The sequence below is a fragment of the Lynx canadensis genome, chromosome D2 (genome assembly GCF_007474595.2).
Source record: "Lynx canadensis isolate LIC74 chromosome D2, mLynCan4.pri.v2, whole genome shotgun sequence".
Taxonomy (NCBI): Eukaryota; Metazoa; Chordata; class Mammalia; order Carnivora; family Felidae; genus Lynx; species Lynx canadensis.
In genome coordinates, this window is record NC_044313.2 from 33,220,787 (window position 1) to 33,236,788 (window position 16,002).

A 16,002-nucleotide genomic window follows, 5' to 3' on the forward strand; every position below is an offset into this window, starting at 1 on the left:
ATTCACCAGCCAGTTAATAGATGACTAGGATTTGAACCCAGGCTTCTTGACTTGTAGTCTAGTGTTTTGGGGGAAATCTGGTAGAGCCCATCCCAAGGATTCTTTTAAGGCATTCAGTTCCCTGTCTTCCCCTACCCCCTTTATCCCTGAGGTCTTTTTTCCCTAATGATACATCTTTTAATATATATGGAAAGCCAAGGTTCGTAACATTATGTTAGAGTCAGACCATGGATGATGGCAGATAAATTTTAATGGTAACATTTATACTCGTGTCTCAGACACAATTCATTTAAGAATTTGTCCAGTGTATTGAGTTGTTGTGTTATTGCATATTACTGTAAAAGAAAGCTAATTAGTTGAAGTTTAAATCAATGAGTGAAGTAACTACATTTATCTTTTGATCAGATTGGAAGCAAAGGAAACTGAAGAAAAGTAATGTAGTTTCCTTAAAGGCATACAAAGGACTGGCAGAAGTGGCTGTGAAGAGCCTGTGCGAGCTGTTGGTGGCGCTGTCTCATTTCAACTTTCACAACAACATCATTGTACTGATTGTCCCTCTCATGAATGACGTGTCAAAATCGGTGGGTTGCTTTAAGTGATTGTTGTTGTTGGCTTTGTGATTATTATTATTTTTTCTCTTTCAGAATTCTTTTGGAGTTACGATTTATTGCTAACTTAGGGTCACTTTGTTAAATACTGTGTCTAAGAAAATTCTTTAAACAGAAATATAGTGTGGTGGTTCTGAGCAGGAGGCTGGTCTGCCCTCTGGGGATCATTAGGCCGCGTCTGCTCACAGTTTGTCACAACTGCCTGCCGTGGCTACTGCTGGCATCTAGCGGGTCAGGGCTGGGGCACTTCTAAACACCCCACAATGCACAGGACAGCCCCCCACAGTGAAGAATCGTCCGGCCTAAAGTGTCAGTGGTGCCAAAGTTGAGAAACGCTGGCTGAGTGTAACATTTTATTTTTCAGATATCTGAAATGTGTTGTGAGGCAGTAAAGAAACTGTTTAAACAAGATAAATTAGGCCAAGCTTCCCTTGGTGTAATTAAAGTGATTTCTGGTTTTGTGAAGGGCAGAAATTATGAAGTTAGACCAGAGGTAAGCCTTTCTTTTCTTTGCATTTTGTTTTTAAATTACAACAGTTAATGAAGAATTTTATTCTTTGTAGAAGTGTATAAAGTAGAAAACTCACCAGTTACCAGGTGTAACTACTCTTAACAATTTGGTATGTATTCTTCTAGATGTTTTTCTATATAGATATAAACATATCTACTTGTTTATATGTATTTTTGCCATCCATGGAAGAACGTTCTCGATCCCAAGATTATAGATTCTGTCCATCCAGAAGAGTGTTAATTTTTATGTTTAAACATTTAATCCATCTGACATCTTTATGTGTGTGGATGGTATGATTGCAGATCTGATACGTATATACTTCTTGAAATGGATAGCCAGTTATTCCAATACCACTTCCCTTTTGCTACTGATATAAATGCTGCGTTTATTTTACATTAAATCTCTACACAAAATTTTATTTCTCAACTTTCTGTTCTGTTGATTCAGTAAATCCCCTACATGTAACATACTGCTTTTAGTAACCGGAGCTTTATATTTATCGTATATAGTATACAGTTCATCTGTAGGATGGTACTGATCAAAATGGGCATTACTGATAAAAGGCACGGACCTTTTTTTCCTCCAGAATATTTTAAATTACTTTTATGTATTATTTTAAATGGAATTTAGAATGAAGGTTGTTTTTTTTTGTTTGTTTGTTTGTTTGTCTTTTTTGCTTCCTTTTCCTGAAATAGTCTACACAGAATCTGATTGGAACTGATTCAAAGTGTAGATTAGTTTGGGAGAATTAAAATAGTTAAAGAATCAGTTTTTTTTCTATTTACGAATATGTATCTTGCCATTTATTTAAGGCTTCTTTTATGTCCTTACCTGAAATTTTATAGTTGTCTTTATTTGGGTCTTAGATATTTTTATTAACTTCATTTTTAGTCCTATAGTTTTGATTGTTAAACTGATGTTTTCTAGAACTGTTTTATTCCCTAATTTTAAGTCTTTCTTTGCTGTCTAATCCCTTTCATTTCTCAGAGCTGATAATTTTAGTTGGACAGCTAAAATAAATATTGGGCTTAAATAAATACTCAGAACTGTAGAGTAATCAGATACTAAGACTTGAACATGAAACTTGCCCATAGGGAAACACTTCCATTTTAGTGATGCTGTAATATAAACCACATCCTTTAATTTGTTGGGTGTTTGTTTTTGTTTTTTGTATTTTTTTGTATATATTTAGGTTGTATGATGTGATTTTTTTTTTTTAAGATTACACGACATGATGATTTAGTATACTATATGTTGTGAAATGATTACCACAGTCGAGTTAATTAACACATCTGTAGTCTCTTAATCTTTTTTTGTGAGGAGAATACTAAAGATTTACTCTTAGTAAATTTCAAATTATACAATATTATTAACTATAATTACTGTGCTGTAAATTAGATCCTCAGAGCTTACTCATAACTGAAAGTTTGTATCCTTTGACATTTCCTCACTTCCCCCATTTCCTGGCAACAGCTGTTTTTAGTACGCATTTGACTTTTTTTAGATTCCACATATAAGTAAGAGCATACAGTATTTGTTTTACCATGTCTGGCTTAATTCCCTTAGTGTGATGTCCTCTGGGTTCATCCCTGTGGTGACAACTGTCAGGATCCTTTTTAGTGGATGAGTAACGTTTTATTGTATGTATATGGCACAGTTTCTATATTCATTGATTTGTTAGTGGACATATAGGCTGTTTCCATTCTTTGCTGCATGTTGTGAGTAATGCTGCAGTGAACATGGGGGTGCAGATATCTCTTTGAGATACTGATTTCATTTCCTTTGGATATGTCCCCAAAAGTGGGATTGCTGGATCATAGGATAATTCTGTTTTAATTTTTTGAGGAGTTTCCATGCTGTTTTCCATGGCTGTACCAATTTGCATTCCTGTCAGTAGTATACCAGGGTTTCCTTTTCTTCATGTCCTAATACTTGTTTTCTCTTATCTTTTTTTTTTTTTAAGTTTATTTAAGTAATCTCTACACCTAATGTGGGGCTCAAACTCGACCCCGAGATCCAGAGGTGCATGTTCCTCTGAATGAGCCAGCCAGGTGCCCCTATTAGCTTTTTGATAATAGCCATTGTAACTGGTGTGAGGTGATATTTCATTGTGGTTTTGGATTGCGATGATTAGTGCTGTTGACCACCTTTTCATATGTCTGCTGGGCATTTGTTGTATGTCTTCGGAAACTGGTCTTTTGCCTATTGTTTAACTCGGGTATTTGTTTTTTGCTGTTGAGTTGTAGGAGTTTCTTGTATATTTTGGATATTAACTCCTTGTTAGATATGTGGCTTACAGATATTTTCCCCCATTCAGTAGGTTGCCTTTTCATTTTGTTGATGGTTTCTTTTGCCTGCAGGAAATGTTTCGTTTAATGTAGTCCCACTTGTTTATTTTTGCTTTTCTTGCCTGTGCTTTTTGGTCTCTTACCCAAAAAACTCATTGCTGGGCCCAATGCCAAGGAGCTTTTCCCTTATGTTTTTTTCTAGGAGTCTTATGGTTTCAGGCCTTATTTTTAAGTCTTTACTCCATTTCAAGTTAATTTTTGTGAGTGGTGTAAGACAGGGCTCCAGTTTCATTCTTTTGCATGTGGATGCCCAGTTTTCTCAACACTGTTTATTGAATAGACTGTCCTTTCTTCATTGTGTATTCTTGGTGCCCATCTGTTAAAGTTTATCATCTTTAGGGGTGCCTGGGTGGCTCAGTTGGTTAAGCGTCCAACTTTGGCTCAGGTCATGATCTCACGGTTTGTGAGTTTGAGCCCTGCGTCGGGCTCTGTGCTGACAGCTCAGAGCCTGGAGCCTGCTTCATATTCTATGTCTCCCTCTCTTCTCTCTCTGCCCCTCCCCCACTCTCGCACTCTATCTCAAAAATAAAAACATTAAAAAAAAGTTTTTAATAGAAGTTGACCATCTTTAATGTGGAGTTACTTTATTTTTTATTTGTGAGCAGGTAGAATACCTACAGAATACTCCAACTGATCTTTCTGGTACCTGGGATGACTTCATGTTCACTGTTTATGCTTTTCTTTCTTGTTACCATTCTATGCTGTAAACTGAAATACTTTGCTTTCTTACAAATGTACATATTGGAACATTGGAATAAAACCTATAGTTCTCAAGTGTTTTTTCCAGGAATGCTGCTGTGACTGCAGGAAGTCAGGAGAGTGTTTTCTTCCAGAGAAAATTAGGATTTTGAACCCCTTTTGTCTTTGTGTTTGGATGGTTGCTGTAGTACACAAAACACCAATTACCAAATTTCTGGATTTTTTGAATGGCTTAAGGTAGTAGTTTGCGGTCCCTAGATGAGCATCAGCTGGGAATTAGAAATACAAATTCTAGGGCCCCACTCCAGACTTAGTGAATCAGAAACTCGGAATGGAGCCCAGCTGTTTGTGTTTTAAGTCTTCCAGATGATTCTTATGTTTGCTGAATTTAGAGACCCATTGGCTTAAAGGAAAATAACTAGTCTTAAAATTAATAACATTGGTCTACATGTTTTTTGTTTTGTTTTTAATGGGGGGCAGGAAGCTGAAGATTAGAATTGTTCACTACAAAATGGACGCTGGTTTGGCAAATTAAAGTTGGTTTAGAAATATGTAATTTATATCCTTTCCTCCCATACTGGCCCATACCTTTTTCTGGCCTATCTACTGGTTGTACTCCTATTGACCGATCCTAGGTGATGTGTTCTTTCTTCCTTATACTTCTTACACTGAATACTAATAATGTTATGTGTATTTAGCCAAATACTGCGTCCTTTTAAAGACACAAATTGCCAAATATGTTTAGCAATAACATGATAGTATTTTGTATGAAATGTGATAGAAGATGTATCAGAGTTTTTTTGTTTGTTTGTTTGTTTGTTTGCACAAAGGAAGGAATTAACATTGTTAAATGCTTTTCTGTATAAAGGTTTTGAGGGCGATATGAATATTAAGCTGTATATTGTGTTTTCTTCATATTAGATGTTAAAAACATTCTTGTGCTTAAGAATCAAGGAAGTAGAAGTGAAAAAAGATACAGAGGACATTAATAAACCAAAAAAGTTCATGACTTTCAAGGAAAAGAGAAAAACTCTTTCAAGAATGCAGAGAAAGGTTTGCTTGATTTCCTTTTTTGTTTGATTTGAGATTAAAATCATAATGTAGGCACAGGAAGAGATCATAGTTAAATATAGATGTGTTAAAACCTAATGTTTAGAGAATTTTATTTTTTCTACTTCTTGTAAAGAAATGTCTCATTGAATTAACTAAACTAACAGTTCACTGGCAAAAAGAGCAGTAGCTGAAGAAATTTCCTTGCCGTGCTGGCTTTTATTTTTTTGCTTTTTAGATGGTCTTAGATTCATTGTGATACACAGATCCCTTCCTTGGCAGAAAGGTGACATTCATGTAAAGTTGGCAACAGAGTGGATTTTTGTTAATTGAACTATGTTTCTTTATTGGCTTGTATTTGAAACCTAGGTTGAAATTCCAGCCCCTTGTTTATTTAGTGTGAGACCTTGGTAACTTCTTTTTTTATTATTATTATTTTGACAAATGGAGCTAGTAATAGCACCTACCTCGTGGGTCACTCTGCACTTTAATAAGATAATGTATGTAAAGCACTTAGCAAGTGTGTGACGCTGGGCATACTTTATAAACTTTAATTACCACCACCACCATTGTTATCATTATTGTTTCTCAGAACGTTTCTAAATAGTTTATTAGGGTTATCAAATTGCTTATAAAAACAAAACAAAACATTTTCAGGGATATCTGTCTTTGAATGTGTCTAATAAATTGTGAAAATAGGACAGAAGTACAAAAATAGACTTAATAATTGTAAACAAATGAAGGTAAATATTTTAATTGTTTGTACCATACTATTCTAATATAACTCGGAATCCGTGTTAGGAATAGCATGTATGTAGCTGTGGTGGGGAAACAAAAGATCCACTAAGAACATGGCCGTTAACTCTGCATGCAGGAAGGAAGCTCTTCTCAGTCGGTCCCCCTGCGTCTCACACAGCTTAGCAACCATTGTTTGCTGCTCTTACAGCATAAGGAAGTGGAAAAAACTGATATTTTGTTGAATTTCTATATAGTATCTGGTTTTATGCATTGTATGTCAGTGTGTCTAGGGGTATTGCTAATGACTTGTTTCCATGTTACAGATGATTTAACAGTAAGAATTATTTTTATCCCTTTTTTTCCTCTTTTGAAAAAATGTAAATCGTGGAAAACTACAGAGAGTAGCATATCCCATGTGTCTACCATTCACAATGAGCAAATGTAGTAGACTTACTTCACTTTTGTTCTTGAAAAGAAACCATTAGTGATAGAGTTAGCATCCCCTTTGCTCCTCTCCCCAGTCTTGTTCTGCCTTCCTCTCAGGAGGCAGCCACTGTCCTGAGTTTGGTTTGTGTATGCTTCTTCTCCAGGTCTGTGTAATTGTGCTTATATCTGTGTTCTAGGGTATGTCTTTCAGAATATTTACATATATATGCCTCTGTGAAGCTTGCTTTTTCACTCAGCGCTATATACTCTTACTTATTCTTTCCCTGTTTCTTTCCAGTGGAAGAAAGCAGAAGAGAAATTGGAGAGAGAGCTTCTAGAAGCAGAAGCTTCAGAGAGCACTGAGAAAAAACTTAAACTGGTAGGCAGTTCCACATTCTCTCATGCTTGTAAAATGTTTTGTTAAAGGGTTTTAACTGGAGATTATTGTTTCAATTTGTGGTAGTATAATCTTGGTTTATTTGATGAGGTTTCCGTATGCAAGAAACTGGCATGATCATTGCTGGTCTTAGGAGATCTCAGGGTGTGTACCTTCATTCTGTTTTGAAGCTCCTAAGATTGGATTGTGGAGAGGGTTAGGAAGGGACAAAAAAGGTTTAACTTTGAAAGTCATCTTTCTGGTAACTCAGGAGAAAATATACAACGTTATACTAAAGTCATTTTGTTTCTTCTGCCAGCACACAGAGACTTTGAATATTGTGTTTGTAACCTACTTCAGAATATTGAAGAAGGCCCAGAGGTCACCTCTCCTGCCAGCAGTTCTAGAAGGTCTTGCCAAGTAAGGGCTGTGTAGGTTGAAACCTTTTAGATTCTTCCTAAACCAAAAAAAGCATGAACCTTAAACAAGGTTCACTAAAGATGACCCCATGACCTTTTCCGTTCTCTCATTCTTTGTCACCAGCCTTTCCTTGAAACTGTTCCTAACATTTTTTAGTTTTCTCATCTCAAACCTTTTATTTTTTGAATCTCCTTCAGTAATTCCTTCCTTCTGCTTATTAAGTTCTGGGGGTCCCAAAAGTTTATCTCACAGTTCTTTTGTTCCTTTCGCACTGTGGTCAGTTATCCACTGTCAGAGTTTTGAATGGTCCGTGCAGGCAACTTTTAAGTCTGTTCTAACCCTGCTTGCACCTCATTTCTCGAGTCCTGTCTACTCTTCCTGCAGAGAGAGAGCTTTTGGTATATTCTAGTGAACCTGTTGGGGGATATGAGCTAGAATAATGGTCGTTGTGATGGATTTCCGGTTATTTGAGGTAGTATCCTATAGAACAGTGCAATAGAAATATAATGTGAACTAGGTATGTAATTTAAAGTGTTCAGTTAGCCACATTAAAAAAGTAAAAAGGAATTGGTGAAATTAATTTTGATATATTTTATTGAATCAATTTATCTAAAATATTTTGACATATATTCAGTATTATTAAGGAGTTATTTAATATTCTTTTTTCTTCCATAAAATCTTCAAAAACTGATGTGTATTTTACACTTACAGCGTATCTCAATTTGGACTAGCCCCATTTTTTTTTTTTAAATTTTTTTTTTTTTCAACATTTTTATTTATTTTTGGGACAGAGAGAGACAGAGCATGAACAGGGGAGGGGCAGAGAGAGAGGGAGACACAGAATCGGAAACAGGCTCCAGGCTCCGAGCCATCAGCCCAGAGCCTGACGCGGGGCTCGAACTCACGGACCGCGAGATCGTGACCTGGCTGAAGTCGGACGCTTAACCGACTGCGCCACCCAGGCGCCCCGCGGACTAGCCCCATTTTAAGTGCCTAATAGCTACATGTGGCTAGTGGCTGTCATTGGACAGTACAGCTTCAGAAATAGGACTGATGGTTGGAAAATAGAGAAGAAGCAAGTTCTGTTTAGTATAAGACATTACTTTCTTTCTTTCTTTTTTTTTTTTTTTTTTTACTGTTTGTTTATTTTTGAGAGAGAGACAGACACACACAGAGTGTGAGCGGGGGAGAGGCAGAGAAAGGGAGACCCAGAATATGAGGCCGACTCCAGGTTCCAAGCTGTCAGCACAGAGCCTGATGTGGGGCTTGAACCCACAAACTGCAGGATCGGACTGACTGAGCCACCCAGGCACCCCCATAAAGACATTACTTTCTAATGACTGGAGCTATTTGACAGTGGGATTATAAAATTGGGCCTTGTTATTAAAGGATTCAAAGAGAGGGCCTGCTGTTTGTTTTTCAGTGACCAATTGCTTTATTTTAAAAAGTTTTTAGTTATACTTACGTTAAAAATTCAAGTGATGCAGGGGCACCTGGGTGGCTCAGTCAGTTAAGCATCTGACTTTGGTTCAGGTCATGATCTCATGGTTTGTGAGTTCAAGCCTCGCATCGGGGTCTGTGCTGACAGCTTGGAGCCTGGAGCCTGCTTCGGAATCTGCGTGTTCCTCTCTCTGCCCCTTCCCCGCTCACGCTCTGGGTCTCTCTCCTCAAAAATAAATAAACACTTAAAAATTTTTTTAAAAATTCAAATGATGCAGACGAATATAAAATTAAAAATACAGGGTCACCTGGGTGGCTCATTCGGTTGAAGGTCCGACTTTGGCATATCTCATGGTTTGTGAGTTTGAGCCCTGCATCAGGCTTTATGCTGGCAGTGCGGAGTGCGCTTGGGATTCTTGGCTTTCTCTCCTCTCTCTGCCCCTCCCTCTCTCATGCTTTCTCTCTCTCAAGTTAATGAACTTAAAAAAAAATTTACAAGTTCCCTATATCCCTGTATATATTTTCCCTATATATATATTCCTATATATATATATATCCCTATATGTGTGTGTGTGTTGGTCTGTTTTCTGTCACACAGATGGAATCATACTATATGTAATGTTTCATAACTTTTCTTTTTTGATAAAATGGTTACTCTGGATATCTGTCCATGTTAGCATGACTATATCCAACTTTTTTTTTTCTTTACATTTATAATACTTCATCTTATGAATCAATACGTTTATTTGACCAGTCCCCTGTGCTGCATTGGAAATACCTTCATGCCCTCATGTGCATATATTGCCAGGTCAAAGGGTCTGCTCATTTTAAATTTTGATAAATATTGCCCAGTTGCTTCCCAAAAAGATTGTACTAGCACAGAGGGAATGTATCACTTCTAAGATTTATATAATGTCAAAGGCTCTTGCACTAATACTGAAGAGATATCTTGACTTTTAAGTACTTTAGTGCCTAGTATTTTATAGTGTACAGAGTGCTCTCACATTTAGTAGATCAAATGATTCTTCCTCTATTATTCTATTGAATGATTTCAGTTATTTCTAGAAATAGAGTTCCAGGACTGTAAGTGACTTACCTAGGATTGAATAGGTAATTAATTGCAGAGCCTGAACTAGATACTAGACCCAGTATTCTCTCATTTTGTTTTTTGAAGTTTTTGTAGGATCCATATTCCTATAAATAACAGATTTCTTTCCCTTTTCCCGCTCCCCATTTTCCTAGAACCTGATGCTCCTGGCCCTTTTATGAGTTAGAACAGCATGGAGTACTTTCCTTGGGTAGTTGTTTGTTCTTGTTTCATAGGACAGAAGTATTTCTGAAATATTTTCAGTTTGTTTAGTGCCTCATCTATTTTATGCTGGGTGTTGTCAAAAAGACCAATTTGAGTTAATGAAAAACATCAATAATCACCACCGTCTCCATTGTGACAAACGTTGAAATAAGGAATATTAAAAATATGGTTTTAAAGTCAAATTTAATTTCTGGCTGTTTTATTTCTCTTTTTAGGTCACCCATTAACTAAACTCTGTTTGATTCTAGGTTTGCTCACCTTATAAATGTCGAGTTTTTTGATGATTTATTAGTAGTACTGCATACTCTCATTGAATCTGGTGTAAGTAACTCTGTTAATGAATTACTTTTTAAGATATAAATGGTAATTATTATTCTTAATGTCCCCTTTCTCCCTTTTTTCCAAGGACCTGAGCTATCAAGAAAGCCTTCACTGTGTCCAGACTGCTTTTCATATTCTTTCTGGTCAAGGTAAGATAATTTTCTTTACTTTGGGAGGCTGTAACATGCCTAGTTGTTGTTTGTTATAATTTCAAAGGTGACATTCTGAATATTAATCCTTTGGAGGCTATAAAATACCTAATTGTTGCTTGTTATAATTTCAAAGGTGACGTTCTGAATATTGATCCAATGAAATTCTATACACATCTATATAAAACACTGTTCAAGTTACATGCAGGTATGTACGTTTATATATTGTGTGATTTTTTTCTTAATCTTTTTTTTTTTTTAAGTTTATTTATTTATTTATTTTGAAAGAGCAGAGGAGGGGCAGAAAGAGAATCCCAAGCAGGCTCTGCATGGTCAGCACAGAGCCCGACGTGGGGCTGGAACTCATGAACTGTGATATCATGACCTGAGCCGAAATCAAGAGCCAGACACTTAACTGACTGAGCCACCCAGATGTCCCTATGTATTGTGTTTTTAATAAATACTTACCTTTTAAGAATATATTGTGACTGGTATTATAGTCCATGAGAAATGAAAAATCAAAATTGGCATATAAAATGGTGGCCTGCTGGTGTCACACATCTGTGTTTAACCTTATGTAGAAGTTGGAGAGAGCATCTGGAATTGACTGGAGATGTGGTACAACCACCGCATTTCCTGAGCAGTCTGGCCCTACTTTGTTAGTTAGGGAAATGATTTGGGACAGGTGATGACAGTTCATCTTGGGTTTTTCTGGAGTGCAGTGAAGTTTTGCAATGAAAAAGCAACGGGAACAGGCCTGACGGGTGTATCTGCTGTCGTAGGTGCTACCAACGAAGGCGTCGAGATTGTACTCCAGTGCCTTGACGTCATGCTAACTAAGCGCAGAAAGCAAGTTTCTCAGCAGAGAGCCCTTGCCTTCATCAAGCGTCTTTGTACCCTCGCTCTTCATGTTCTTCCAAATTCAAGCATTGGCATTTTAGCAACTAACAGAATATTAATGCATGTAAGTAGCCATGCAGACAAATGAGTAGAGCTAAGCTTTGCTGTGTGCAACAACAGTGCTGTCTTGTTTGCATCTTTCTCCCCATTTACATTACTACTGTACTACTGTAATAACAGCAAAATGGCAAAATCCAGCGAGAAAAGAAGTACATAAAATTACAAAAGGAAAGCATTCTCACCCCTGTTGACACTCTTCAGAGATCACTTATTTTTACCATTTGGTGGGTCCTTCCAGCAGACACTTTCATTCATATATAAACACGCCACATGCACACAGACAACACAGCTTTTTTATAGTGTACATTATTGTTCTGCGTGTTTTCTTTAAACACTGTTGATGGACACATTTTTGTGTCCGTACAAATGTAGCTGTAAAGTACATGTTCTTATAGCTCTTCTATAAGCATAAAATCAAAATAAATTTCAATACAGAGAAAAGTACAGAACCCCAATAACATTCTTTACTAAGACTAATTTCATTAGTTCTTTTTATGTGACATTTTTGCAGACTTTCCCAAAAACAGATTTGTTGCTTGACAATGAATCTCAGGGAAGTGGGGTTTTCCTTCCTGAACTGGATGAACCTGAGTACTGTAACGCCCAGAACACGGCTCTTTGGGAATTGCATGCACTCCGGGTAAGAATGGCCTTTTTTCATGTGATCAGTGTTTTTCAGTGTTTCCCCAAGTAGTTACGATTGCCAGAGTCCTCTGTATATTTTTTTCTGGCATGGCCTTTTGTAGAATTTCTGTTTTTTAATTTTTTTAAATTTTTTTTAATGTTTATTTTTGAGAGAGAGAGAGCACGCACGCGAGAGAGTGCGCAAGCAGGGGATGAGCAGAGAGAGAGAGGCTCTGAGTTGTCAGCATAGAGCCTGATGAGGGGCTCGAACTCACGGACCACGAGATCATGACCTAGCTGAAGTCGGCCACTTAACTGACTGAGCCACCCAGGCGCCCCTAGGATTCCTGTTTTAATAGTCTACATTTCACTTTGCTCTTACTATTCTTTAAGATGTTGAGGTACGTTTTCTAAGGAAGCAGAAAATGACAGTTTGGGGGTGTGGTTTAGAAGGTTTACTGCAGTCTTTCCCCAACACTATTCAGAACGGAAGGTCTATATTGGGTCCGACCTGAGGAGACTCTGACATCACCCCAGTTTCAAGAGGGCCGCATTGTGTTGTGATCTCATGGTGCAGATGCATAGGAGGAGGCTTGGAGCAAAATGTTTCAGGAAACCTGTTGTAAACGAACTTTTTTCACTCTAGAAGAGAAATTGCTTTTTGATTTTTTTGTTTTCATACTGTAAAAGCAAGACTAAGGTATGTCAGTGGTAACTTGGTCATCAAACAGATTTATGTTGTCCTCTGAGCAAAGAGAGTATTTTTTCTGTTGGGATGTGCTTATTGTGAATTACATATATATATGATTTAAAAAATAGTGTTTATTAAGGAAAATCTTCACTGCAGCTAGTGCTATAATTTATATAAAGTACTGACCTGTGCAAAACGTGGTTGTTCTTGCCCTTCAGAGACATTACCATCCCATTGTGCAGAGATTTGCAGCTCACCTGATCGCCGGAGCACCTTCTGAAGGCTCGGAAGCGCTCAAACCAGAGTTGAGCCGGAGGTATTTAGTAGTCAGCACTGCCTTTTTATCAGACTACACATTGCAGTCGAGTGCTCTTTCTTATGAGAAGTCTGCTCTATAAAGTAATAGATTTTCAAATACAAAGTGCCAGTTGATGGGGATTTGGTCTCACTTCATATTTCTGAATTGTTCCAAGGAGAAAACATGTCGCCTGTGGGTTTTGTTAGCGTGTTTTTGTTAGTTCGTTTTTGGTGATCAGTTAACATTTTTTTTGGTTCTAAAAAGTTTCACATGGGGTGCCTGGGTGGCTCAGTTGGTTGAGCGTCTGACTCTTGATTTCAGCTCATGTCATGATCCCAGGGTCATGATGTCGGGCTCCGCACTGAGCATGGAGCCTGCTTAAGGTTCTCATTCTCCGTCTGCCCCTCTCCCCACTCACACTCTCTCTCTCTCTCTCTGTCTCTGTCTCTCTCTCTCTAAAAAAAAGAAGTTTCGCACATCCAGGTAAGTAGAGTAGTGAAAATACATGCCTGACGCACATTATAGGTAATGCCATACTTGCTCTATGAGAAGATCCATGAGTCCAACCACAGAGAGATTCCTTTTCTTTCTGCCCCCTCCTGGCTGGTCCTGCTAGGGCCAGAAAGGGAGAAATGAGAGAAAAGAAGTGCTTTGTGACACTGGCACTCAAGCGGGGCGGCAGTTTCTCTCTTGCACCTCACGGTCATCTCTGTGTAGTGTGTCGTGACCTGCCGCCACTCCCAGCATTTGTCGTGCACTCCAGATGGGGAATAGGGTCCTGCCAGGAGAAGTTGCTTTTCCAGCTTCTTACTCTGAAAAATTTCGGAAGTACAGAAAAGTTGAAAAAAATATTACCTCTTTCCCTACAAAATTAGGCAATACTTGAATTATAAGAAAATAAGACATAAAAGATGCCTTTGTAATATACCCACCACTCAGAATTAATATTTTGCTATAAATTTTTCTCATTTGCAGCCCACTGGTTTCTTTAATTTGGAGATCACAGACAAATGATCAGGAGGTCAGCAGACTGATGTTCTGGCCTCTTCACAGTTTAAACAAAAATGGAATTATTTGCTATATTTTAAATATTAGAGGAATTCACCTAAAAATAAAATTTCCGGCTCCTTGAAGTACTGGGAGATTTGGCAAAATAGATCTGTATTTTTACATGGCAGAAATCAGCTGCTTCCTCCCTTCTAAATGAGACATAAACTCTGTAGTTTTCCATGAATGCTTTTCCCTCTGGGTAGACTAAAGATAACTTTTGGTCTTATTAAATGATAAAGTGGCCGTTTGCTTTTTTTTTCCCTCATACTTCCCACCTGTCCTCCAGCCTTGTTTTTTATTTTTAATTTTATTTTTAATGTTTATTTGTTTTTTTGTTTTTTGTTTTTTTCCTTTTTTAAAACGTGCTTTTATTTTTTTTTATTTTATTTTTTTATATATATGAAATTTATTGACAAATTGGTTTCCATACAACACCCAGTGCTCATCCCAAAAGGTGCCCTCCTCAATACCCACCCCCCCCCCCCCCCCCATCAACCCTCAGTTTGTTCTCAGTTTTTAACAGTCTCTTATGCTTTGGCTCTCTCCCACTCTGTTTATTTGTTTTTGAGAGAGAGAGAGAGAGAGACCGAGCATGAGCTGGGGAGGGGCAGACACAGGATTGGAAGCAGGCTCCAGGCTCTGAGCTGTCAGCACCAAGCCTGACGTGGGGCTCGAATTCACAGTCTGCGAGATCATGAGCTGAGCAGAAGTTGGACGCTTAACCCACCGAGCCACCGAGGCACCCCAGTTTTTATTTTTTTTAAAGTTTATTTCGAAAGAGAGAGAACGAATGGGGGAGGGGCAGAGAGATGGGAATGGACAGAGGGTCCGAAGCGGGCTCTGCTGACAAGCAGAGAGCCTGATGTGAGGCTCCAACTCATGCATCTTAGGATCATGACCTGAGCTGAAGTTGGATGCTCAACTGACGGAGCCACCCAAGTGCCCCCAGCCTTTTCTAAAAGGGAGAGAAAGGAGAAAACAATTATTTGTCAGTTTTCTTATTCATGTTCCTTTTATGGCATGTTTTTGTCAGAGACTTTGAACGTTTGCCTCATTTGTGCCAGAAATGTCCTTCTCTGGAGGAAGACGAAGGGTGGGTTTATCCCAAAAGCTTGAGAAAGGAGACTCCTGGTGGTCTTGCCCTGGAGGGTGGAGCTTGGGATGTGACTGTTGCAGGCCCTTCCCAATCTCCTTCAGAGAATGTAAACCAACCCCAAATCAGTAAGCATTCATGGACAGCCATGGGTATGGACATTTAATCTAGGCCAGTAACTGAAAGATTGAGCTGTTTGAAAGCAATGGAGGGTAACACTGTGCTTCACTTCTCTGGACCCCCATGACTTAGTTGCATATTGTTCACGTAACTGTGGTTGAGTTGGGATTTGATCACATTGAGCTGGAGGTCTTCTGCTCGGCCTTGTCTTTTGTCCAGCCTTGTATTTCTCAATGCACACCAGACCTCTCTGAGGTGGATTTAGTTGGATAACATTGTCATTACATGGGAATTTAGGGTTTATTTTACATGAGTTTGTTGGTTTTAAGAGCAAAATTAGGTTGTCCCTCACTATATGGGTTTAGAATAATGCGTGCTTCTCTTTGGGTACAGTCTAATTATTTTCAAGTTACACGGGTATGGTGATGTCTTTACATTTCTTCTGTGATTATAGATCTGCTACAGAACTTTTTGAGACTTACAGCATGGCTGCAATGACATTCAATCCTCCTGTTCAGTCTTCAAGTTCCAAAAGGAAGGTATGTGATACTTTTCATGTTTTTTTAAAAGATGAAATAAAAACTAAGGATGTCTCTTATTAACTGATTCCAACTTGCTTGTGTTATAGGTACTTTTTTTTCCTCTCATGTTTAGGAGTTGATGGTAGGCTAGATCTGTGGGGTTGGGATTCTGTGGAGACAGTCCTGAGACCGTTTTGTTCAGTACAGGAGATGTCCAAGACCCGGCACATGTTGGCTTGGGGTCAGG

At 38.2% G+C, this 16,002-nt stretch overlaps 1 protein-coding gene across 1 annotated transcript in view; it reads left to right on the forward strand.

Annotated features, from left to right (window-relative positions):
• NOC3L (NOC3 like DNA replication regulator) overlaps positions 1-16,002 on the forward strand; it is a 31,037-nt gene that overhangs the window by 13,580 nt on the left and 1,455 nt on the right. Inside the window, exons 9-20 of the mRNA XM_030335027.2 lie at positions 406-581; positions 973-1,101; positions 5,088-5,219; positions 6,679-6,759; positions 7,076-7,176; positions 10,177-10,249; positions 10,335-10,398; positions 10,535-10,606; positions 11,181-11,362; positions 11,870-11,998; positions 12,892-12,989; positions 15,689-15,773. Of these exons, the coding sequence (XP_030190887.1) occupies positions 406-581; positions 973-1,101; positions 5,088-5,219; positions 6,679-6,759; positions 7,076-7,176; positions 10,177-10,249; positions 10,335-10,398; positions 10,535-10,606; positions 11,181-11,362; positions 11,870-11,998; positions 12,892-12,989; positions 15,689-15,773 (1,322 nt within the window). The remainder of the gene's footprint in view (positions 1-405; positions 582-972; positions 1,102-5,087; positions 5,220-6,678; positions 6,760-7,075; positions 7,177-10,176; positions 10,250-10,334; positions 10,399-10,534; positions 10,607-11,180; positions 11,363-11,869; positions 11,999-12,891; positions 12,990-15,688; positions 15,774-16,002) is intronic.